This window comes from Orycteropus afer, unplaced genomic scaffold, assembly GCF_000298275.1.
Source record: "Orycteropus afer afer isolate SDZICR_OR568_19922 unplaced genomic scaffold, OryAfe1.0 scaffold00057, whole genome shotgun sequence".
Classification (NCBI taxonomy): Eukaryota; Metazoa; Chordata; class Mammalia; order Tubulidentata; family Orycteropodidae; genus Orycteropus; species Orycteropus afer.
Genome location: NW_006921644.1, coordinates 2,065,684 through 2,091,109, shown reverse-complemented (window position 1 = coordinate 2,091,109; position 25,426 = coordinate 2,065,684). Strand labels below are relative to the sequence as shown.

The 25,426-nt window shown below is 43.8% G+C and overlaps 1 protein-coding gene across 1 annotated transcript in view; it reads right to left on the bottom strand.

Annotated features, from left to right (window-relative positions):
• The window catches only part of WWOX (WW domain containing oxidoreductase), a 1,154,388-nt gene extending 1,130,591 nt beyond the window's left edge, over nt 1-23,797 (bottom strand). Inside the window, exons 1-4 of the mRNA XM_007939111.2 lie at nt 23,691-23,797; nt 18,572-18,636; nt 16,932-16,989; nt 10,306-10,484 (exon numbers count right to left, since the gene is read on the bottom strand). Coding sequence (XP_007937302.2) covers nt 10,306-10,484; nt 16,932-16,989; nt 18,572-18,636; nt 23,691-23,797 — 409 coding nt within the window. The remainder of the gene's footprint in view (nt 1-10,305; nt 10,485-16,931; nt 16,990-18,571; nt 18,637-23,690) is intronic.
• Nucleotides 23,798-25,426: the final 1,629 nt, after the last annotated feature.

The window sequence follows — 25,426 nt, the reverse complement described above, 5'->3', positions numbered from 1 at the left end:
AGCTACTAGGAACGGATGGGTCAGAGACAGGCACCATTTCTCAGAACAAGAAGGCAGCAGGTACAGAGGAAAGAGGCCCAGACATGGAATCACAAGTCCACTGTTCTAGTTCTCAAGAGCTGTGTGACCTCAGGCAAGTTACCTCACCTCTCTGAACTTCTGTTTGGACTCTACTTTAAGAAAGCTGTGAACACTGTGGTGAGAACCAAATTTAAAGGGCTATCCATGTGAGACAATATAATACCAAAACTCACTGCCATCAAGGTGATTCTGACTCATAGCAACCCCCTTTGGGTTTCTGAGGCAGTAAATCTTTGTGGAAATACATTGCCCAATCTTCCTTCCACAGAGTAGCTGGTGGGTTTGAACTGCCAACCCTCTGGTTAGCAATCAAATGTCTCAGGCACCACACCACCAAAACTCCTTAAGACAATTTATAATGACAAATAAATACTAACCTGGAACAACCGAGCACATTTTGGAAGTAATCCAAAAAAAAAAAAAAAAACACTGTTGTCGAGTCAGATCTAACTCATAGCGACCCCCTTGGGTTTCTGAGTGGTATCGCTACAGAAGCAGATTGCCCCATCTTCCTTCTGAGGAGTGGCTGGTGGGTTTGAACTGCCAGCCTTCTCGTTAGCAGTCAAGTGCCTTAGGCACTACAAAAATAATTTTGTTAATTTTAACTTCAGTGTCCATAAAATAATACAAGAAACTTCTATGACACTGACTTTATCTTGGTTTATAGGAGAAAAATGTGTTCATATGACAACACTAGCTCCCATCACCTAACTAGTCACCCCCACCTTGGGAAAAATATGAAGGACACTGGCAAACAAGCCCCCTCCCCCTCCTCCCTCTCTCTCTCTATCTCTCTCACTCTCACATACATACACACACACACACACACACACACTCCCTCACACAACCTGAGATCCACACTCAGGGTTCAGGGAAGGAACCTTGATTTGCTTCAGAGACAGCACTATCTGAGTTCGGCTCCTATACATGAGGAAGCCAGAAACCCAAGGAGCAGAGCCTAGGAAAGGAAGAACTCACAGGTTGGGAACACAGCTCACTAAATGGGAAAGCACTTTGGAGGGCGGTCTCTCTCGTTAGGCTGGTGTACGTAACAGTGGCATTTCAAGAAGCAGTGCTATTTATGAAGCCAGAGGAAGGCAGGACATTAGGCAAGTGACCGCAGCCTTCGGAATCTGCTTTTTGATCAATCTACCAGAGCCTTAATTTGAGAGAGCTTTCCAAGAGGAAACCTCTGCTTACCCAAACGCTAGCCTGGGAAAGGTCGAGGGCACCCATCTGTGCTGCAGAGAGTTCAAGAAAGGACGCAGGCTGCGGCACACCAAACTGATGGTCAAAGGGTCTCAACGTCGGCATCTCTTTTATCGTAAGATCTGTGCTAATTCCCAGCATAGCAATTTCATTTTAACGGTTATTTGGTAGGCAATGAATGCATTCGTATAGGTACAATGACAGCCCCTTCACTTGAGTGAGCAGTTCTACAACCTTACGTGTATAGTCACAACGTTTTCAGGTTCTTCCATTTTCAAAGAGAAAAAGAATCTTATAAATATAAGTACACAACACAATCCATTTGTTTACACCCATTAAAATTTTCAAAATAAGCAGTTTTATAAAGCCAACAGTATTTTGTTTTCTGGGCCAAAACCTGTCTGAGAGCTAAGCACGCAGTCAATGGGTTGCCTCCGACTTTCATTCCAGAGCCAAAATAAAAATTACCCTCCAAAAGCCTCTGTACACATAGGGGACTAGCTACTTGCTTCATATTAAGTATTTAGTTTAATACGTCCTCTCTTATTTAAGAAACTTGTAACTCCAACCCAACCCGTTGCCATACAGTTGATTCTGACTCACAGTGACCCTTTAGGGCAGAACAGAACAGCTCCATAGGATTTCCAAGGGTGTAATCTTTACAGAAGTGGACTGCCACATCTTTTCCCACAAAGCAGCTGGTGAGTTCGAACCACTGACTTTTCCATTAGCAGCAGAGCTCTTTAACCACTGTGCCAACTTACACTAAACCCGAAAGGACACATTTTCTAATAGCACATGAACATTTCATTCTACTTAAATTATATAAAAGTGGCTAAGGCTGAGGTGGCGGCCAGCGGGGAAGATGCAATGTTCTTATAGAAACATGTAAGGTCACCAGGGCATTCTAACTAAACCTTAAGCAGAGGCATTAATATTTAAATATAACAATTTCCACTTAGGGAAAAAAACATCACATTATTGATAGGACAGCATGCTCAAAACCAATAATGTCATGAGAACACACGCCCTTGTGTAACCTGGCAGAACAAGCTGCTCCTGAGTACAATGGGCCTTTTATAACATTCATCTCCTCACCCCTGGCATTTCACACAGACAAAACACAACAGAGAGTAAGGAAAAGAAGCAAACGGTACACTAGCAACAGTATTCACGCTGAACTCCATCGCGAGCGGGGTAAGACCTAAAAGCTACGTTAGGTAAGTAAAAGGCATTATTTAACAAAAACGAAAGCAAGGTCGGCTGAGAGGAAGAAAACGGTGGGGACACTGCCGCTTTTGTTCAATTCTCTCAAAGGGCAACAGAGCCCTCTAGTGGAGACACTACATAATGCCAGAGAGACACTGCCCAGCTTTCAGGCTGATTTCCAGAATGTGGAACACTTCTTACGATTCTTACTATCTCACTGCATCGGTAAATGCACAAGATCAAATTATTTTAATTGACTGTGAAGTGAGACCATTTTCAAATCTAACACAACACTACCTAATCGTGACTAAGGTAGAAAGGCTAAAATACTGTCTGTAAATTATCACTCTGAACCATTTTGCCGAGGAACAAACAATAGCTCATATCACCCCCATGTTATGTTGGCACCGTAACACAGTTAACTAAACAATAATTCTACACACAAGTATGAAATGCAACTGGTGACGTCAGGCGAATGATCCCAGGGCTCCAAGGTGGCTTTCTGTACAGTTTGTTACGTGTGTGACCAAATTACTCCAGGCTCATCACAGCACTTTGTACCAGTCTCTGATCTGAATACCTCAGCTGCTCAAATACTCTGACCACGCAACTTCCATATACGCTCGATGCCCAGAAATATTTACAGGTCGTTTCATTTCTAAGGTGTTAATATTCCATTTTATTGTGATGTCATTAATTCCAGGATTTTTCCAATAATGTGATGATAATATCACTTTTCTAAGAACAAAATAATTTCTAAGAACAAAATAATATCTAAGGACAAAATAATTTCAAACTCATTTTATTTATGATATATGGGTATGTTTTACAATAACAGACAAGTTACAACAAATGTTTCTAATTTAAATATACAGTTTAAATTTCCAAAAGGTTATTTTGATTATTTTCAGATTTTTTTTTTCCTCTTCTTAATGAGCACCAGCTTCTTAAAAAGAAGATAAATTCCAAGACTGCACTTGTTATAACTCCTGTCAGTAATCGGAAAGGAAACCGTAATCACGCATTTCAGGACTCCAAGTGTAATGATCCCATATGAGTATATTTACTCAAGAAAAAGACTAAATATAAATACAGCCTTGGATTTACAGAATCTTTTGGAAGAACTGAAAAAAAGCCAACGGCACAGTTTAGGCTGGAAGGCGGAATTTACTAACACTTGAGTATGGAAAAGAAAACAAAACCCTGAAGGTGTAAGGGAAGGTAGTTTTTTCATAATTGGGCAGTATGGATTTAAAATCTTAAGGAATACATCTTTCCACATGAAGAAAATGTTGTTTCCTTGCATTCCTGCAGAACTGGTAGAATTTAGAATTTACACCAGATCTGAATGCGTCATCCTGCCAGAATAAAAGAAAATGGGAAATACACTGTAATTTCAACGTGTGATTTAGAAATAAGACCTCAAGTTTTTGAAAGTGGGCTCTGTAAGCCAAGACCACCAATCTCAACAGCACCCTAGAATACTGCTGTATTCGAGAATGGAACACTCTGGGATTCCCTGCATGCAAGTCTGATGCCTTTACTTTGTTTATGTAGCAAATTTAAGAATAAATTCAAGAGCTTGAGAATATGCTTTTTATCTCTTAAAATATATAAATCTCAATGTGCATTAAAATTCCCAAAACCACCATTAGGACGGTGATTATGTAGCATAAATACCAATAGGAAACTCAAGTTCCATTCCTGAAATGTATTTTACTGATACAAACCAAGGAGGCCAGCGTGGATTTGTTCAGGAGGGAAAAAACAATAAAAACAAAATCAGTTTTGCACCTGTTAATACTTGCTCTGGCTCAAAACTTGAACAAGGCCAGGTTATTACAAACTTCGCAACACAGCATTCGACAGTGCCCAGCACAGCAAAAATTCAAAAGGAGAAAGGAATTTTTCATCCTGACTAACTTCTGAAAGGGATTTAAAATCAAATTTTGACTACTACTGGTTTAAGACTGACGTGAAGAAGAGAGTTCTTATCATCATAACCAGCGAACACGCGATTGAAAACACCTCACTGGCTCATGCTGTTAGTGGATTTCATTCCTTAAATAGTACTCTACACTTCTCTTGCTCACCACAACTGTCTGCATGAACTTCAACAAATGCCCCCACTCCGGGGAGAGCCCACGCCAAGGCATTATTCCATGAGACCCTCGTTAGCACTTGTGTGAGGATCCTGTCTGAGGAGCAAAATGTCAGGCTGCAGCCTCAAACACAAATCAGAGTGATGGGGTAAGTCCATCTGAGGAGCAAACGTCAGGCTGCAGACTCAAAGACAAATGAGAGTGATGGGGTAAGTCCAGAAGAGAGCCTGGGGGACTCTCCCAGTGTCAATTCCCAGCCTACATCCCTCCTCTTAAGCCTTCACAGTAAGCTTTGTCTTTAATGGTCACCATGTTCAAGACATTTCCATTCATTTTTCCCAAATCACAGCCATCAAGTTGCTCACTCCAGTTCTGAAAAGCCTTCCCCCAACTCTCAGTGCTAAGTGAACACACACAGAAATGAACACCCCCGTGTCTCTACTGGTGAGCAGTCTGGACTGCGGGGTCCCGGGCCACTGGGTCCCAGCAGCAGCTTTGGGTGAAGAGATGGCTTCCCCCTGGATACTGAGATACTGAACTCCACAGAGAGGTCCACAATCTACAGCTTTCAATCTACAAAGTTCTTCAGGTTCAGAAAGCTGGTTAAACAAAGGTCAAGGAGAGAAGAATGTTAGTTGCTGAGGAGCCCACATCCTCGGCCTTGCAGCTCCCTGAGACAACAGGGAACAGAGGTGAGCGGACGGTCGCTGGATACCTGTGGGACACCCTCAGCAGTGAAACATGATGCGATGCCACAGTCTGCATGTGGGCTGGGGCATCCACCTATTACTACAGTGGCCCATTTAGAGACCGTTGTTGTTGTTGTTGTTATTTGCCATCGAGTCGGCCCCGACTCATAGCAACCCCTCCTTGGGTTTCCGAGGCAGTAACACTACGGAAGTAGGAATGCCCAACTTTCCTTCCAAGGAATGGCTGGTGGGTTTGAACCGCCAGCCTTCTGGTTAGCAGTCAAGTGCCTTAGGCACTATGCTACCAGAGCTCATTTAGAGACCGTTAGCACAATCTTATTTTCATTCTTTTTTTTTTTGAGTGTGACGTAGATGAAAGTTTACAGTTTACAAGAACTCATTTTCCATGTAACAGCTCACACACTTCGTTTCATGATGATGACCCATAATGTAACAGGTCTCGTCCCACCTCCTCCCTATGGTTACCTTTTCCCTGTGTCTTTTCCTATGCATTCCTGCCCTCTGAGCTATTTCCCTGTGCAAATAATGTGCTCCTGGCCTCCCATGATTGACTGTCCTAAGGAGTGTACCTACCTGGTTAAATGTTCACCTTCTATACCTGTATACACCTGTTTGGCTGGAAGCCACAGGAGTAAGTTCAATCCCAGGCCTGAAGGGTCATTAGGGGCCATAGTCTTGGGGGTTTCACCAGTCTCCATAAGACCAGTAAGCCTGGCTGCTTTCATAATGTTGAGTTTTGCTCCACATTTTTCTCCCATCTATCCAGGATCTCCTATTTTGACCCCTTTCCACATGGTTGGCAATGGTAGCCAGGTACCATCTAGTTCTTCTGGTCTCAAGGTCATGTAGGCGGAAGTCCACAGGATCTATTGTTGTTGTTGTTGTTGTTATGTGCCGTCGAGTCGGCCCCGACTCATAGCAACCCCTCCTTGGGTTTCCAAGGCAGTATCACTACGGAAGTAGGATTGCCCAACCTTCCTTCCAAGGAGTGGCTGGTGGGTTTGAACCGCCAGCGGTCTGGTTAGCAGGCAAGTGTCTTAGCCACTATGCTACCAACAGGATCTATTAGTCCCCTGGAATAACTGGTTCCAAGCACCTTTGGTTTTCTTCACTCTTCTTTGCTCCAGATGAGGAGACCAAATGTTGCACGTTAGAAGGCCACATGCCAGCTTTTAAGACCCCAGTCGCTACTCACCAAAGCAGGGTGGAGAACAATGTTTTTGCATAGCATTTTATGCCAACTGAGCTTGATGTTCCCCACGACCATGGTCCCTAGCTGACAGGCCCAACAACTTGCTACTTCAGGGTGGCTGGCTGTGGCTAAGAAGTTATCATAACTTTGTCCCGTTAGTTCTATTTGTATGGAGATTCTTTTTTTTAATTTTTTTATTATTTATTGTGATTTGGGTGAAGATTTACAGAGCAAATTCACTTTCTATACAGCAGTTCACATATACTTTGTCTCATGTCATTGACCACAGTTTACCACAATGCAACAGCTCCCCTCCCACTTTCTCCCCATAGTTACCACTTCCCAGTGTCCATCCCTCCATACTCTCCTGGCCCCTGAGCTGTCTCCCTGTGCATAAGCAGCCCTTCCTTCTCCCATGATTGCTCTCTTGTGTGGAGATTCTTATAATACCAAAACCAAACTCACTGCCGTCACGTCAGATCTGACTCATGGCGACCCCTCCTTGAGTTTCCAAGGCAGTTATCACTACAGAAGTAGACAGATATGTATGTAAAAATAAGTATGATCATACTCTTAGAGTAATTACATTACCTAGTGCAAACTTTTTCTTTAAAGGGACAGACAGAAGTATTTTTGGCTTTGAAGACCAAAGAGCCTCTGTTCCAACTACTCAACCCTAATGGTAACACAAAAACAGCCATACACAAAACATAAACAAATGGATATGGCTGTGTTCCAATAAAACTTTATTTACAAAATCAGGCAGCAGACCATAGTTGGTCAACAGCAACACCAGACCACAAACCGTAACTGAAAACAAAGATGCCACGAATCCATGGGATCTTATTTTGCCATTTCCTCAGACTCTTCCTTGCTTCCTCCAGAATCACCATGATTTTTTTGAGTGAAGTACGTTTCGCTCAATTGCTTCAGCGTATCAAACATCACAAATTCAAAGTGTAACTCTGTATCACTTATAACCAGGGGCAATGAGAAGACAAGAAAATGTGCTGAGAGGCTATTTCCAATGGGGCAATGTCCTACTCAAACCCTGAAGGTCATCAAGGAAAAGATGTCCCCTACTACCACCTCACTGTCTCCTTCCACAATCCAGAGAGCCTCACCACTGGTAATGCCAACAAAGCAATGCCTTGTATAGAATTTTTAAAAAAGAAAAAAAGGATGAGAACCTCTGGAAATCCATCAGCCTCTGAAGTGAAGAAGGTATCTCTATGTTTTAGTTCTGGAGTCACCATTCTCCAAGTCAATACTGATACACGTTGTTTCAGCCCAGTCTACTTCAAATAGAACAGAAATTCACAAGGCTCAAGATTTAACAGCTTATAGATAGAAACCAGCTCCCTTGAGTTGGTAAAAGGAAAGGGAATTGCAACATCATTAAAACTATGATAAAAGATGACTCTTGAAAGCCCAGACGTTGTGGAAATGAAGACGCGTGATTCACTCTGCATGCGGCTATTTCATTTAAAACGGGCAGAAATAAAGCAGTGATAGCAATTTATAAACTGGCATGCTTCACGGTTCGGTAGAAGAACTTTATCTAGAAGCCACAGCCTACTTGGGCAGGACACATTCCAAGGCAGCCACGCAGGACATAAAAGCTAACTCAGGATGAAACGCCACGTGCTTCTGAAGCTGCTTCTTTCTTTGGCCCTGATACTACTGCTGCAGAGAGAAGGTTATTTGCAAGTTATTTGATTGCCTGGAATGTTCAGTATGGTATTATTTCAAAAATTAAGAATAAAAATCACCAGCACTCACCTAGACTTCAAGCCTCTGAAGACTGGAAAGGGGAAATGAGGTGAGAATCCGTGTCAAAAGCAATTTCTGAGGGAAGGTAGAGCTCAGGATGGTGTGAGTGTTTGAACAGGAAGAGCTGGTCTCCCTAAGACTTAGCACACCATCCCTTCTGCCCTGAGCTTTAGGATTCACCCACAGTATTCAGCTGGACTACAGACACTGACCTACAATGTCTACAAAATAAAATACAAGCATCAGGAAGGAGGGCCTTCAGGGGGAAGAGGGAGCTGCAAAGAGGCACCAAGACTAGGGTTTTTTCTCAAAGGATCTGAGGTCCACGCTGATTGACAGCACATTTCTCCTGCAATGTTTAGGAATCTCCCTCTTTCTAGCATAATTAAATATCCAACCAGAGGAAGTACTTTTTACCTCCTGAACCACTCTATCATTCCTGTGTTAGCCTGGCATTAGAAAGCCATATTTAAAGATACATTATCTAACATCAGACAGCAAAGTTTGAACAACTACATGGAAAATAACCAAACAATTACATGGAAAAAAAAAAAAAAAGCCCATATTTTACTAAGTAAATAATAGTCTAGCCAGATTAAGGGAGTAAGATCTTGTAGTTAATTTTCTGGTTAAGTGTGTTAAGCCAAAAAATATATTTTATATTTAAATGCTTAAGTCTTCCTTTTCTTTAATCATTCTACACTACATGGTCCAGCCACACCCTTAACAGCAGTCAACATAATCAACCCAATACATTGTTTGCTGGATGACTAAGAATTTGCCATTATTCTTAATGCAGTGTCAAGGGCTTTTATATTAATAACAACCACACAGAATCTATCCCATTGCAGAGGATCAGATGACTGGACTGACAGACTGAACATATTCAGAGTTCAGGATGAGGTCTGAAAGTTGAATTTATATAAATCCCTTGCAGTTTTTTAAAAAAAAAAAAAACCTCCATTTGTTTCTTTAGACAAGTACAGTCAGAAGTCCTGCTCTGGCACTGCAGCCTATTCAAGTCCCGACCCTGTAATGTACAATAACCGGTCCTTTAAGAATGCATGCTTAGCTCCTCACTTTTCTCATGATGCTCAGGAACACTTCCAGAAGGGTGAAAAAGGGGTCACTCAAAACTAAGTCAGGCAGAGCATGGAGATGATGCCCAAAGGGGTGAGGAGATACAAGCACAGGAGAGAGATGGCCAACAGGGGACATCATGGGGCTGGACGGGGCAATCACACACAGAGGGCTTGGCAGAAGGCAGCCCCACGCACTTTCATGTCTTAGATCTACATTACTCTGAAGACGCAGAGCCTAGCTAAAAGCAGCTGGCTCTTACTGATTCAGATATTGACGTAAATAGGTCCCAACAAAATCTCATGGAGCGCTATGGTGCCATTTGCTTTACCTCTGCTTCTTCACCAGTGCTTGAGGTTTTGGGGACCACGCTGGAGGGAGGAAACTCCCGAGTCATCTACCTCACGGCCGTCACTGGGAATAGACCCCAGCAACTGAGAGGGCTGCCTCAGAGGTTACAGCAAGGACTAATTAATTCTCCAATTTTATAAAGAAATAAGATCCATTCCCCCAAGGAAAATGATATTCTCATGACCAATCAAAACCTGCAGTATCCTTTGTTCCAAAGTCATGATACGTTGTTCCCCATATTCCATTACCAATCAATTCTGGTTTGAATAACCCAGGTAATTGGAGTATGTCCGTATACCACGCAGACCAGTCCAAAAACTCTTAGGCTGGGCCTGTTGTCTCTAATCCTTGAATACCAAAATAGCCACAACCTTCTGCTGAGTGTTCAGCTTTCCGAGAATTCAAGGTCGGCTCTAACACATGATAACACTGGGATTTAAAAAGGAGGTCATGATTTTAACAAAACGGCAGCTGAAAAGGGCTAAAAATAAATTTTTAAATTAGGGAAATCGCTACACAAAATTTCACAGCATTAGATTTATGTGGATTTCCTTCATTGCAGTCACACACACACACACACACAACTGTAATAGCCTACCAATTCCAGAATTAGCTCCAGTAACGATGACCACTTTGCCAGTGAAATCCCGGCCCTGGAGTATCTCCATGGCGGTGGTGCTACCATCATATCTCTGTCTGGTAGTTGGCTTGGTTGGATTGTCATCCACAGTAAATGCCAGCCTTGGGTCCAAATACGTGGTTCTTTTATTTATATGACTGTAAAGAAAAGGAGATAGGATTTTACACTAACCCACAGCTGAGAACACAGGCATTTAGCACTGTAAGATAATCTCCTCATTTAGGACAACCCCATTTCTCATGGACCAAAAGGCTGGTTCTCACCACTGAAAAGAACTGGGTCATTTTAGTGTATCTTCCAGGCTCCAGCAGGATAACACTCCTGCCTAGAAAGATAGTCATCAAAGCTCTTTCATTAGGATTACCTGTAAAATACACTATGATACACAATACCCACTGCTTTTAGCCTTAGATCTCAAAGAGGGCTTCTTGAGATGGCCTTTATTAATTTATTCATGCAACGTGGCTGTAAGATTTGTCAGGCACTCTTTTCAGAGTTTTTCAACTGAATCACTTAGCCCCGTACACTGTCCTAAGGTTGGTAAAGAAGTAGGAAACTCAGACGATGAGTCTCAAGGAAACACAAAAGGGGCTCACTACAAAAATGCTACTGATTTTCATTGTAAGAATGAACTGATTTTGAATCTTACTAAGAAAGATTAAAATATATAGGTATATATGGATCAATAAGTTATTCCTTATGTAACAGAATTTTATCTGTGACATTATACATTTTAAATGTATTCTTGGGATTTTTAATAAATTGACCTCAAAATATAGCTCTCTAGAAATGACAAAATTTCAGGTTTAAAATATATTTGTAATATACACTGTTGTTGTTAGCTGCAGTCCAGTCAGCCCCCCGCTCATGGCAACCCCACCCATGGTAGAACAAAATTCCACATGTATGAAAGTTATGTGTACATGTTTACATATATATATGTTTATATATATATATATATATATATATATATATATATATATATATATATATATATATACATATATAACCTCACTGCTGTCAAGTCGATTCGACTCAGAGCAACCCCTCCTTGGGTTTCCAAGGCGGTATCTCTATGGAAATAGCTTACCCAGTCTTCCGAGGAGTGGCTGGTGGGTTTGAACTGCCAACCTTCTGGTTGACAGTCAATTATCTTAGGCATTACACCACCAGAGTGCTCCATATATATATATCTACATACACACACACATACATGTGTGTGTGTGTATAAATATACACGTATTTGTTTTTATATATATATATAAACAAAATGTTTGTTTATACATTTATGTAGTTATATATTACAGGTATACACTTTATGTATGTATGTAAGTTTATAAAACTACATTTAGGTTAAAAATCTGTACCTGTGTTAATTATAATTATAGCCTTCCAGATAAACGTGATGACCCCAATGTTCTATACAGACAGTAGAGCAGCGGTGTGGTGTGATGGAGCCAGCTAACACTGACTCTTAAGAATCAAATGTGCCTATCTCTTTCTTCCCAACTCCACAGCGACTTCTCATTGGTAGCCTGAAGTCAGCCAGAGTGGAAGTATTCCCATCATGGAAACAAATCAAAGGTTTTTTTCCTAGAGAGCTGGGGTTAAACATTTACCAACACACCACTGTCACAGGCTCAGAGTGGTTAGGCACCTAGCTGGGGAAGCTGGGATTCAAGTTCCAGCTGGACTCCAAAGCCCCTGCTTGTTCCTCTTGATTAGACCAGAGTTTGGCAAACTATGGTGCATAGGCCAAATGTAGCCCACCACCTGATTTTGTTAATAAAGCTTTATTAAAGCAGCCATATCCATTCATTTACATATTGCCTACTGCTGTCTTCATGCTATAATGGAAGAGTTGAGTACTTGTAACGGACACCATATAGCTCCCAAAACCTAAACTATTTACTATGTGCTCAATAAAAGAAAAACAGTGACAACCCCAGCTCTCCAGAAAATCAATGCTTCTCAAGCCGCTGCACATCAGAATTGCCTGAAGGGCCTGTTCAAACAAAGACTGGCAGGCCCACCCCCAGAGTTTCCGACTCAGTAAATCTGGGGCGGGCGGAATACATTCCCATAACATAATCCTGAGAATACGCTTTTCCAGGAAGTTCCCAGGTGATGCTGATGCTGCTGGTCCAGGAACCACCCTTTGGGAACCACTGCGTGAGGTCAATGAAAAATAACCCCATTTCAGGTGAGTAACTTTCTAAGCACATTTGCAACATGTAACCAAAGGGCTGGTATCCTTAATTTATTAAGAAAAACTTTTACAAGCTAAAAAAAAAAGTACTGCCATCGAGTCAATTCCAACTCACAGCGACCCTGATTGGGTTTCCAAGGCTGTAAATCTTTACAGAAGTAGATAGCTTCATCTTCCTCCCCCAGCTGGTGGGTTTGAACAACCCTCTGATTAGCAGCCAAATGCTTTACCCACTATACCAGCAAAGCTCCTTTTACAAGCTAATAACTCAAAAAACTCACTGCCCTCGAGTCGAATCCAACTCATAGCAACGCCTCCTTGGGTTTCTGAGGCAGTATCTCTACAGAAGGAAATTGCCCCATCTTCCTTCTGAGAAGTAGCTGGTGGGTTTGAACTGCCAGTCTTCTGTTTAGCAGTCAAATGCCTTAGGTAGTACATCACCAGAGCTCCTTTTACAAGCTAATAAACCAAAACAAACCCAAAACTCACTGCCGTCGAGTGGACTGCGACTCATAGCGGCCCCTCCTTGGATTTCCAAGGCAGTATCGCTACAGAAGTAGATTGCTCAGTCTTCCTTCTGAGGAGTGGCTGGTAGGTTTGAACCCTCATCCTTCTGGTTAGCAGTCAAGTGCATTAGGCACTTTGCCACCAGAGCAATAACAAATACTTCACACATCCAAGTCTCCTCGCTGTGGCTGCTCATGGCAGCTGAGAGACACGCCACCCTTGGTCCTTTTGCTCTCAATAATGGCTATGCATGCACTAAGCGTTCACTAGGTTTGTGTCAAAGGTTTTTATGTCATTAGAACTATTATCATGTGAGGTGAAAATAAAGTACTATACCTATGAAAACTAAGCTGAAGGCTTTGGGAAGTCCCAAAGACAAGAAGCTAAAAAAAAGTTTTGGCTCAATCAGGTACACTAAAAATACTAAAAAATGCCATAAAAATTCAGAAAGAATCAGCCTCGGAATTTTCAGAAAGGTAAGTTTTTGTTCAAGTGTGAATAAACTGGAAATTGCAGAGGCCACGGTACTGGGCCTAATGGTCCACATCAGGCTACACTGTACGGTGGGAGCAAGACCACCCTGCAGTCCGAGCAGCAGCCGCACATTCGGGACAGGTCTGGCCCCACCCAAAAGCCTGGTGTTATCTCACCAGGACGTTAAAATTAAATGTTTACACTGCAGGTATACCCTGTCCAAAAAATAACTCCCTCTCTAGAATTTATAGAACACTCCAACACCTCAATAACAAAAAGACAAACAATCCAATTAAAAAATGGGCAGAAGACATGAATAGACACTTCACCAAGGAGGATATTCAAGCGGCCAACAAACATATGAAGAAATGCTCACGATCATTAGCTATTAGAGAGATGCAAATCAAAACAACAATGAGATACCATCTTGCTCCAGCACTAGTAGCAAAGTTCAACAAGACAGAAAATAACAAATGCTGGCGAGGTTGTGGAGAGATTGGGACTCTCATACACTGCTGGTGGGACTGTAAAATGGTACGACCATTGTGGAAAGCAATATGGCGATTCCTTCAAAAGTTGGAAATACAAATACCATTTGACCCAGCCATCCCATTACTAGGTATATACCCTAAAGAAGTGAGAGCCATAACAAGAACAGATATATGCACGCCGATGTTCATCGCAGCACTATTTACAATAGCCAAAACTTGGAAACAACCTAGATGTCCAACAACTGAGGAATGGATAACCAAACTTTGGTACATTCACACAATGGAATACTATGCAACGCTAAAGAATAATGTAGAATCTGCAAAACACCGCATAACGTGGATGAACTTGGAGGACATTATGCTGAGCGAAATAAGTCAGTCACAAAAGGACAAATATTGTATTAGTCCGTTATTGTAAAAGTTAAGGAAAGGTTTATATATTGGAGGACATTTTCTTTGTTGGTTACCAGGGGTGGGAGGGAAGGGGAGGGAATGCTGTTAGATAGATAGAGATAAATATTGATTTGGGTGAAGAGAAGGGCAATGTACCAAATGTGAGTGACCAATATGGCAGCATTGAGGATGAGAAAGACAGAGAGAGTTACATGGGTAGTACAAAAAACAAATATGAACCCCTTTGCATATACAATACTGAGTTGTCAATGAAAGCAAACATGGGTATAGGGACGGATAGATGGGTGAACAAGCTAAACAATTAGGTATGTCTAAATGGAGAGTGTATCCAAGATCATATACAGGGTTGGCAGACAATGGGCCTATAAGTTCATGTGAATGATCAGAATTCCCAGGTGTATAGTAGAGCTGACAAGGGGCAAGGTTATGGTCATTACTTGGTCACAGCCAGCTACCCAGAGGGACCGAGTAGTTGATCCTGCGGGCTTGGGACCATAGTCGCAGGGGACATCAAACTCAATTGGCATAACATACTATACAAAACATTGTTCCACCTACTACTTTGGCGAGTAGCTACTGGGACCTTAAAAGCTAGGAAGCTGCCATCTAGATGCAACAACGGGTCTCTCCTCATCAAGAAGAAAGAAGAAAACCAAAATTAATGGAAACAATCAGTCCTAGCGACTGGTACACCATCCGATCTGCAACCTATACAACTATGAGACCAGAAGAACTAGATGGTGCCCAGCTACCACTGCCATCCACTTGGAAGGGATGTAGGAGATCCTGCATAAAGAGGGAGAACAATGTGGTACAAAACTCAAAATCATTTGGAGGCAAAAAAAAAAAAAAAAAGAAGGTGGGGACCAGGTTTGCTGGTCCAATGGAGCCTGGTGTAACCACTGAGACTATGGCCCCTAGCTGCCCTTCAGGTCTGGAATTGAACCCACAACTGTGGTTTCCAGCCAAACAAAGTACAGGCAAGTGAGTTAAACATTTACCTCAAGTAGACACACGCCCTGGAGAGAACAATCATGGGAGAAGGAAGGGCTGCTTATGCACAGGGAGATAGCTCAGGGTGCAGAAGAGTATGAAGGGATGGACACTGGGAGGAGGTAACTATGGGGAGGAAGTGGGAGGGGAGCTGCTGCATTGTAAATTTTGGTCAATGACATGAGACAAAGTATATGTGAACTGCTGTATGAAAAGTGAATTTACTCTGTAAATCTTCACCCAAATCCTAATTAAAAAAATAAATAAATAAAAATAACTCCCTGCTTAAACCAACTTCTATTAACCAACAAATTCTAACTCCATAAATGAGAGCATTTCACATTCGTTCCCTTCTTGATGAAAGTGGTCAAGACGGCAGAGTTTAGAGCAGCACCCTGTTCCAATCCTAGCTCTGCCACTTCCTCACTGTGGCATCCTTATCAAGTCACTTCCCAGCCTGGTCTGCATCATTAGCGGTAGGCCAAGGGCAACAGCAGTACTATTGCCCCTTAGGGTTACTGTGAGGATTAAATGAACTGATGTTACAGATATACCATGATTTCAACCACGCCTGGCTCACACTACGTACTCAATAGGTGGTTAGTACTGACGGAATTTATTCCAAGAACAGAGTCAGAGAAATGAAAAAGTTTTAGTGACAAGGATGTCCAAAATGTTATTTATAAATGTACATGCCCGATGATAGGAATTTAATAACATCAATGTCCAATAGATAATTTAATAAATTACAGTATAAAACCAAAAACCCACTGCAATCAAGTAGATTCTGACTCATCGCAACAGAACAGAATTGCCCCATCAGAGTTCCAGGACTATAAATCTTTATGGAGGCAGAATGCCTCACCTTTCTCCCACAAAGTGGCGGATAGGTTCAAACAGCTGACCTTTTGGTTAGCAGTTGAATAATTTAACCACTGCACCACAAAGCTCCTTATAGTATATCTGTACATAATACTCTATAAACCGATTGCTACTGAGTCGATTCCAACTCACAGCACCCCCACAGGACAGAGCACCACTGTCCCATAGGGTTTCCAAGACTGTCATCTACAGAAGCTGACGGGCATGTCTTTTGTCCCTTGGAACAGCTCATAGATTCAAACTGCTGATCTTTCAGTTAGCAGCCAAGCACTTAACCCGGGATCCTTAAAATACAGCTACTAAGTACCATAATCTTGAAAACTATGAGAAAACGCTCATGAAATATTACCTGGGAAAAGGTGGTTACTAGCAGTTCACATAGTACATTCTTTGTTTGTTTGTTTCTAAGAAAGCATGTGCTTAGAAAACAGACTGGAAGTATTAATCCAAAAATTGTTAAGAGCAAGGATTCCTGCTGGTATCATTATGATTATGTACCTCATACTTTTCTGATTTTCCTAATTTTTCTATAGTCGATGTGTATTACTACCATAACTTTTAAAATCCTATTAAAAATCAAGATGGTCAAGAATAGTTTCTATGTAGATACTTACTCCACAAAAAACACTTGTCCATTCTCATCAGTTTCTTGTTCCCATCCGTATGGCAAGTCTGAAACACAGGAAAGAATGCCAGGTCAGTGTGTGACAGGGTGAATGGAAGCCCCTCCCCAGATACCCCAGGGAAGAGGGAGAGGCCCATGCCTGGCCACTCCTACCCTGAAGCCTATCCCACCAGACTAACAGCTTCGACACCCTAAGGCCATGTGATCCAATGGTGGCTACTGCAAAAGGCCCAGTATCCTAACTGGTCCACACATCTGGCCTCCTGCTTTGAAAGAAAACCCTGCTTCATTCTTGCTCAGTCTTAAAAGCTCCACCCACTCCTGCTTCTGCTGATCTTTCCTGGATGCACCCACCCACATGAACCCTCCCTTGGATGAATTCATAGAACGCATCTGTATGGACAGCAGGCCCCAGCACATCATTCACATACTGACTATGGCACCTCTTGTGCAATATTCTTGAGTATTTCTTTTTTTTTTTTTTCACGTTTACATCTTGTCTCTTCAACTGGACCCAAAAGCCCTTGAGGGCAGGAACCTTCTTCTATTTCTATTTCATGGATCTCCCACTTGCAAACAGGAGCACCTACAGAGCATGGAGATCTTCATGGAACCCCGTAAAATACTGGTGTTTTTAGTTTTATGATAGGAACCATTACAAACACACATACGAAAACCTAATATACCATGAGTTAGGAATGCTGATTATTTTCATAGTGCGGAGGCGGCATCTTCTGACCCCTCTAACTCCAGAGAAGGAGGACAGAATCACCATCAGCAGCCCAAGGCCTGTTCTTATGAAGCCAGACATGCCGCCACCCTCCAACCCTCTTACCAACGTTGACACCAACCATCCCTCCCACAGCACCCACCACCTCTCTGCTAGGTTCAATAATTCGCTACAGTGGCTACACAGAACTCACAGATTATAGGATTTATTAGGGAAGCAACGGGCTATAATTCCAAGCTCAGGAATGCTCTCAGGATACAGTTCTTCAATCACAACAGTCTCCCCTCTGCTGTGCCCCTAGACATGCCTCTCTGGCCCTTGGCCTCTTGGCCTGGCCTCTGCCACTGTGGGCCAGGTAAGCGTGCCACTGTGTCCCATGTCTCTTGGTTCCAGGGCTGCCATCTCTACATCTCTCTCTCTCAGCAGTGTGTCTCTCTCACCCAGCAGTCAGAGAGATTCCTTCTGCCTCTAGGAGGGCTCATTTTGAGCCTGGTACAGTGGTAAAACCAACCAATCCCAACATCAGAGTTCTACACACCCGAGAGCAAGTGAACCTTCCCAGATTACTTCATGCTGCCCCAGGTGGATGACTTTAACAAGCAGCTACTCAGTTGCTCATGGCAAAGTGGGAGTTACAAAGACTATGGCTAGAAAAGCCATACCAAGTAATTCACTACACCACACATAGTTTCTTTAAAACCAGTAAGAATCTTCATCACTCCACCCCAACATCTCAGCATCTCCTTCTCCTGAAGTCTATCGGCCACTCAGAATGAGAGGCCAGTTCCTTGATGGTTTTCTACAATGAGCTTTCCCAGAATGGCATGCCAACATGTTTCCTGTCTAACAAAGCTTTAAGTGCAAAGTTCTTTGCTTTACGATGAGAACAACATACAAACCTCCTGCTACTCGTTTTCTTTTCCCAGTTTTCGGATGTTCCCATTGAGTTTTCTCCTCGGTGTGACTGTTAAAAAATCCACAAAACAATAATTAGCTATAATTACACTTCTGTTAAGGATAACATCATGAAGACTGCAAATTCTAAAATACTAAACTGTACTCATGCAGAACCCACACATAAAGAAGACAGTTGTTCAAACAGACAAGGAAACAATGCATGGTTTAAAATCAGGAAAGTATGTGTCAGAGTTGTATCTCTTCACCATATTTATTCAAGCATGCTCAGAAAATAATCCAAAAAACTATATGAAGAATGCAGGATCAGGACTGGAGGAAGACTCACTAACAATCTGGGATATGCAGGCAACACAACCTTGCTTTCTGAAAGTGAAGAAGACTTGAAACACTTACTGATGAAGATCAAAGACTGCAGCCTTCAGTATGGATTAAACCAAAAACCAAACCCACTCCCATCGAGTTGATTTAGTATAGATTACACCTTAACATTCAAAAAAAAAAACACAACTGGACCATAAGCAACACCATGATAAATAGAGAAAAGAAAAAACACCTCACAACTGGACCATGAGCAACGCCACGATAAATGGAGAAAAGACTGAAGCTGTCAAGGGTTTCATTCTACTTGGATCCACAATCAACCCCCACGGAAGCAGTGGTCAAGAAATCAAATGACACCGCATTGGGCAAATCTACTGCACAAGACCTCTTTAAAGAGTTAAAAAGCAAAGCTGCCACCTTGAGAACTAAGGTACACCTGATCACAGCCACGGTATTTTCGATTGCCTCATATGCATGGGAAAACAGGACAATTAATAAGGAAAACCACAGAAGAAGTGATGCATTTGAATCATGGTGTTGGCAAGGAATATTGAATATACCATGTGCCAGAAGAATGAACAAGTCTGTCTTGGAGAAGTACAGCCAGAATGACCCCTAGAATAACCCTAGAGATCGGTCCCAAGAGTCGGCATCATGCTTGTTAAAGTAGAAGGTCCACGAAAAAGAGGAAGGCTGAACGAGACAGAGTGACACAGCAGCTGCAACAATGGGCTCCAACACGGCACCCAGTGTGAGGATGATGCGGGACCAGGCAGTGTTTCTTCTGTTGTGCACAGGGCTGCTCAAGTGGGAACTGACCCATCCACACATAACAACGAACTTCTAAAAAACAATCAGTTGCATTAATCCATTCCATCCCAGATTATATCACGTAACAGTAGTAAAGCCAGACAGAGAATAAAGATTTAGAACAGAAATTCTACTGTTTACATCAGGTCAAATTCCCTCAGTTGTGAGCAAATGCCATCCTATGAAAATCTCCTGAAAGCTTGCCTATATAGGCTAGTGGAGGAGGAGGAGGAATAAGAAGGGAAGAAGGGAAGGAAAGAAAAGGTCTCAATCTTACTGCAATCTTCCATTAACAAGGACTCATGTCACAGGCCTCTATGTTGATGTCAGTCTTGTCCTTCACCTCACTCACTCACATGACAGGGCCTGTACCTCCTATGTCCCATCATTGTCTACCAGTGCCCACCTCACTTCTTCAACCACACTGGCCTCTACCTGTCCTCAACCCTGCCTTGCTCACCCACCTCAGGGATTTTGCCCTCACTGTTCCTTCCAGCTGGAACACTCCTGCCCCAGACCTTCCCGACTGGCTCATTCTCATGTTTCTTGCCAAAGTTCACCTCCTCCATGAAGGCCTATCTCATCTTCTAGCTAGAATGGACCCATCCATCTCCACCCAACTCTAACTTTGCCCCCAAACCCCAAAAAACAAAAAGCAGCTCTGGTGGGACAGGGGTTAAAGCACTTGGCTGGGAACCACAGGTGGGTGGTTCAAACCCACCAGCCCCTATCCGTTGTCCTGCTTGTATTTTGGTTTATCCTGGGGCCCCATCACTAACCAAAAGGATATTGTCTGCTTGCTTGCTTGTCTCAGACACCCAGTTCTGTGAAGGCAGGGAGTTTAGCCTCACTCACTACTGTATCCGGCACCTGGACTGTGCCTGGCAAATGGTGGGCGCTCAAGAAACACTTGTTTGAACAAAGGAACAGAATGAATGAATGAACATATGAGTTCCAGCTGGTGGGGCACAGACCCATGATCACGAAATGGTGCAGGGCACGCAATGGGAGCCAGAAGGGAGAAAGGCCTCTTTCCTCACAATGGTGAGGCTGCCAAAGCCAAAGTAGCAAGGAGCAAGGCCAGAGAGGGCAGGATCAGGAAGAGACAGAAAGGGACAGAGGCCGAGTAACCTGCAGGGCAGGAAGCAGCGTACCCATCTGCCAGCGTACCCATCTGCCCGTCTGCCCGTCCGAGGGGGCGGGTCCTCACCTCATGCGATTTCCCAGTTTGCACTCGCCCTCCCCAGTCTGCCGTGGGGATCTTTACAGCACCTGTGCCCCTGGACGGGGACAAGCAGGTCACCCAACAGTCATCCCCAATCCCAACCCCCTCAAAGACGCTAACGATCAGAGCCAGACCTCAAGCTCCAACCTGGGGAACACAGGGCTCAGATCTGTGCCTGTTGCACAGGTCTCTGCTGAGGGGCAGCTGCCCCAGGAAAGAGCCCAAGCGGGTCTAACTGAACAGAGGAATTTGGTGGTTGAGGGCTCCGGAGGCTGGCTCTCCCACTTACCACTTGTGTGCCTTGCAAGAAATTATTTAACCTCCCTGGACCTCAGTTTCCTCATCAGTAAATTGGAGATAATTTTAACACGTTGTTGTTGTTGGGTGCCATATCATAGAGACCCTCCAGGACAGAGCAGAACTGCCCCAGAGGGTCTCCAAGGCTGGAATCTTTACAGAAGCACATCTCCAGGTCTTTCCTCCCAAAGAGCCACTAATGGGTTCAAACTGCTAACTTGCTGGTTAGTAACCAAGCACTTTCCCATTACACCACCAGGGCTCCCTATAGTAACACCTACTTCGGGTTACAGACGGTGCTGAAAAAGTACTATGTGAAGAACTTAGAACTGTGTCTTTCACATACAAGTTTTTTTTTTCCCCCAAAGTAAATATGTAAAAATTAATTAAAAGGTGTTCTTTTTAACTGTAACCTAAAATGACTTTTTAATAAAGAGTAAATTACAACACATCCACAAAGTGTTATTGTCTTAAATAGAAGCCGTCTGTTATCTTTTTTCCTTTCAATAAGTTTTTTTGTCATTTAAAGAAATTATTAGTGATTTTGATTTAAACCAAAGGGATCATGAGTACGTTTCTACTAGACCATAGGAACATTACTTACAGGTACACTTTTCAGAGTTTGTTTTTTAAGCATAGTTTCTCTAGCTTTGCACAGAGATCTTGAGCTCACAGTGAGGAAAAAGTGTCCAGGTAAGGGAAGTGAACCATCTCCCCACAGGGAAAGGCTAGCTGCCCTCTGGTGGCCAAGAGGCCTGGGCTGCACGGAAAAGGGGAGGCTGGGAAGGATCTGGGAAGGATCTAAGAAGCCCCAACACTGGGCCCTTGCCCCTCCACTACGTCTCCCACTGTAGAGCCACCTTATTCCGCTGCAGGGAGGGCAGAAAGGACTAGCCAGCTCTCCCTGAAGCAGGTCTGCCCTCGGTGGGTGGCAATGTCCCAGAGCGCCCCCCCCCTTACTGGATAAGATCCAGAAACAAGAGACACTGTCTCTCCCTTGGAGGCTGGTGGAGGTCCTATGGGATGCGGGTGCCTTTGGGATGATCTATCAGTGCATTGTGGGGCAGGCAGAAAAGCTGAGCAGGTAGACAGGAAAAGACTAAGGCTGGCAAAGGGGTTTCCACAGGGCCCCAGAGGCCTCGGGGGGACATACAGCTTCTGTCCACCAGCCCTGGCTTTGGGCCTGGCCCTGCTGAGGAAGAAAGATGATGTGCTGGAAAAAGGAAATGATTCAAAGGACAATCTTCAAGAGAGTTTCCAAACCCTCAATAGAAGAACTAGTGCCCCTCCAGAGTTAAGAGGGAAAGAGAGACCAGAGACACTAGCAGGTCAGGAGAGATCAAAGGGATTGTTAAGAATCCAGGGTTACCCAAAATAAATAAATAAATACCCACTGCTACTGAATGGATTCCAACTCAAAGCGACCCTACAGGGCAGGGTAGAACCGCCTCAAAAGGTTTCCAAGTCTGTAAATCTTTATTAGTGCAGCCTGCCTCATCTTTCTCACACAAAGCTGCTGGTGGGTTTGAACCCCTGACCTTTTGGTTAGCAGCCAAATGCGCTAACCACTGCACCACCAGAATCCAGGGTTGGGATGAGTCAAAGGTATCATTCAGTCTCAAAAGTCAAAGACTGGAGGGCCCCACACGACTGGGTAGAGGGTCTGAAGAGAGGTGCCCTGCAACTACGGGAGCTAGTGACAAACAACTGATTGTAAAAAGCTGGTCTTTGTGGCAACCCAGAATCTGTATACTTCAGGCACTCGCTAGCTGCTGACACAGCAGCAAAGGCTGGCAGTTACTGAGCACGTACTAGCCTTTAATATTAACATTTAAGAGGCCTTCTGTTGAGTGCTTTATGCACAATGCCTGAACTATCCCTCCTATCAACCCATTTCACAGATGAGGAAACTGAGACTTCATGTTCTTTCAATTGCCCAACGTCACACAGTAAACGACGCGGCCAAGACGCTGAAGGCTCTGCTATTGTTTCCAACACTTTGCCCAGAAGGGAAAATGAAACTCTACAGAATGTTTAAAAAAAAAAAAAAAAAAAAAGTACACTTCCCCAGGGCCCCTGCCCAGATCCCCGAGGAGGGACCTAGACATCTGCACTTTATTTTCTGTATTTACTATTTCTGAAAAGGCGTTTGCCCACCACTGCGCCTTGCAGTGCTGCCTCCTGAACAGGAGAGGGCGTGCCTGGAGGCTGCCAGGTGACCCTCGCTCGACCCAGGGCTCCACCAGGTGGGCCGGTCCCTCCTCGGGAACAGCGAAGCCCTTCAGCTGAAACTCTTTGGCAATCACTTCCATGTCGCACCGCCCTCGCCAAGCAGGCCCGCAGGGCATCGCAGGCGGCTTACAAGGGCAGTGGAGTGGTCGGGCACGTGAGACTGTCAGGTTTCCAGGTGCGTCCAGGCCCGGCGGCGCCCACTGCGGCCCCCTTACTTGGCATAGTAAACCCAGCCGTCCTTGGTGGTTCTTTCCTCCCAGCCCGGAGGCAGCTCGTCCTCGCTGTCCGTGTCGTCTAGGCCTGCGTAGCGCAGGGCTGCCATGGCGGGTGGACTTGACGCTCGGTCACCCACTCGCTGGGTCGCCTGCCGCTGGGTCTCTTCACCTAGAAACTCCCTCTTCAATCGAGCGCCGCGCGCGTCTTCCTCTCACCGCTGGCGCCTGCGCACTGCCCCGCCCAAAGCTTCTCGGCTGATTCTGTAGCTCTAATCCAGTCTCCGGAGTTTCACAGCTTCCAGGGGAAAACGGGCGGGGCCGAAAGAAGCGTGGCGAAAGTGTCTATGAGGTTCCACCACCACATGGCTGGAAGTAAAAGCCGGAGAATGCTCTATGATTTCGGAAATGGACCTGAGGTTGGCCAATCTGCCGGCGGCAGGGAAGGGATTTGCGCGTCCACTCACGGTCCAGAACTCCATCCGTTGCTGGGAGACCCATAATCCCTTCCGCGTTGTACAAACCAATCTTGAGGGAGCTTCAGCAGTAGGGCGACCTGGGAAATGTAGTCGAGGCTCAACCATGCTAGAAAGTGGAACTGCCCGGGAAGATTCCTACGGCAGTTCTCTGGGCTGCAGCCTCTGCTTATTTTAGGTCTTTGTGAAGAGCGAACATCCTTGCTCAGAAACTTTGCAGGGCTACCACCCAGACTGTGAGTCACAAACTTTTTTGCGAATATGAATCATAAATGCAAATCCCCGCTCTTTCCAGTTACCCAGTCAATCTGATAGTTTTTTGTTATTTGGTTTTTTTTTTTTCCCCTCTCTTCAGCATGGTTCTGTTAATAATAACTAACATTTATGGAGCGCTTAATATCGGGTCCCGGGCTGGGAATTTACGGACTGTCGCTTTTATGTACTGAACAGCTTTGTGAGGTGTTAGCTAACTACCCAAAATGCACAGCTAGAAAGCCGAGAGCTGGGGATAGGGACATTTGCGACTCTCTTAAAAAAAAAAAAAAAACTCACTGCAGTGGAGTGGATTGGACTCATAGCGACCCCTTCTTGGGTTTCCGAGGCCCTATCTCTATAGAAGTGCTGCACTGTAATTCCCTGTGTTCTCCCCACCAAACTGACAGAGAAAAGCATATCTTAGAGTTCTTTTTATCCCTTGCACTAAAATGTCTGGACCTACAAGTGTGCTGAATGAGTGCATGAATGTGACTCTGCACTAGGAGTGGTCCTTCAGGAATCAACCCTAATTTTATTATTATATTATTATTTACAAATTTACAAAGCAGATTTCTTCAAGTCCTCTTGGAGCGCTGGCAAGCATCCTATAAATGTCCTGTATAAAAAAAAAAAATCCTGCAGCATGTCTTCAACTTGGCCTTCCCCCACCTTTGGAACTTGGGTCCCTGCCCTGTATTACAGGGAAATCTGTTGACTACAGGCCCCTATCAGATTTTAAAAAAAAAAAAAAGAAGAAGAAGAAGAAGTGTTTTAAGCACAGCAGCTTTGCTTTTGGTCTTTTTAAGTCCTGAGGTTGTTATTGTTTTAGGATTCCTCCTTTGCTTGTTTTTTACGGGAGAGACTCGTTTTCCTTTGAAATTGCCCAACCAAAAGCTGACTTAATGAAGTCACGTTTTAGTTTTAACAGGTCTTCTCTCCCATCTGAAACCTATCGAAACATGATTTTTTCCCCAAATGTGTATTTAAATAAGCCATTATTAATCTGCT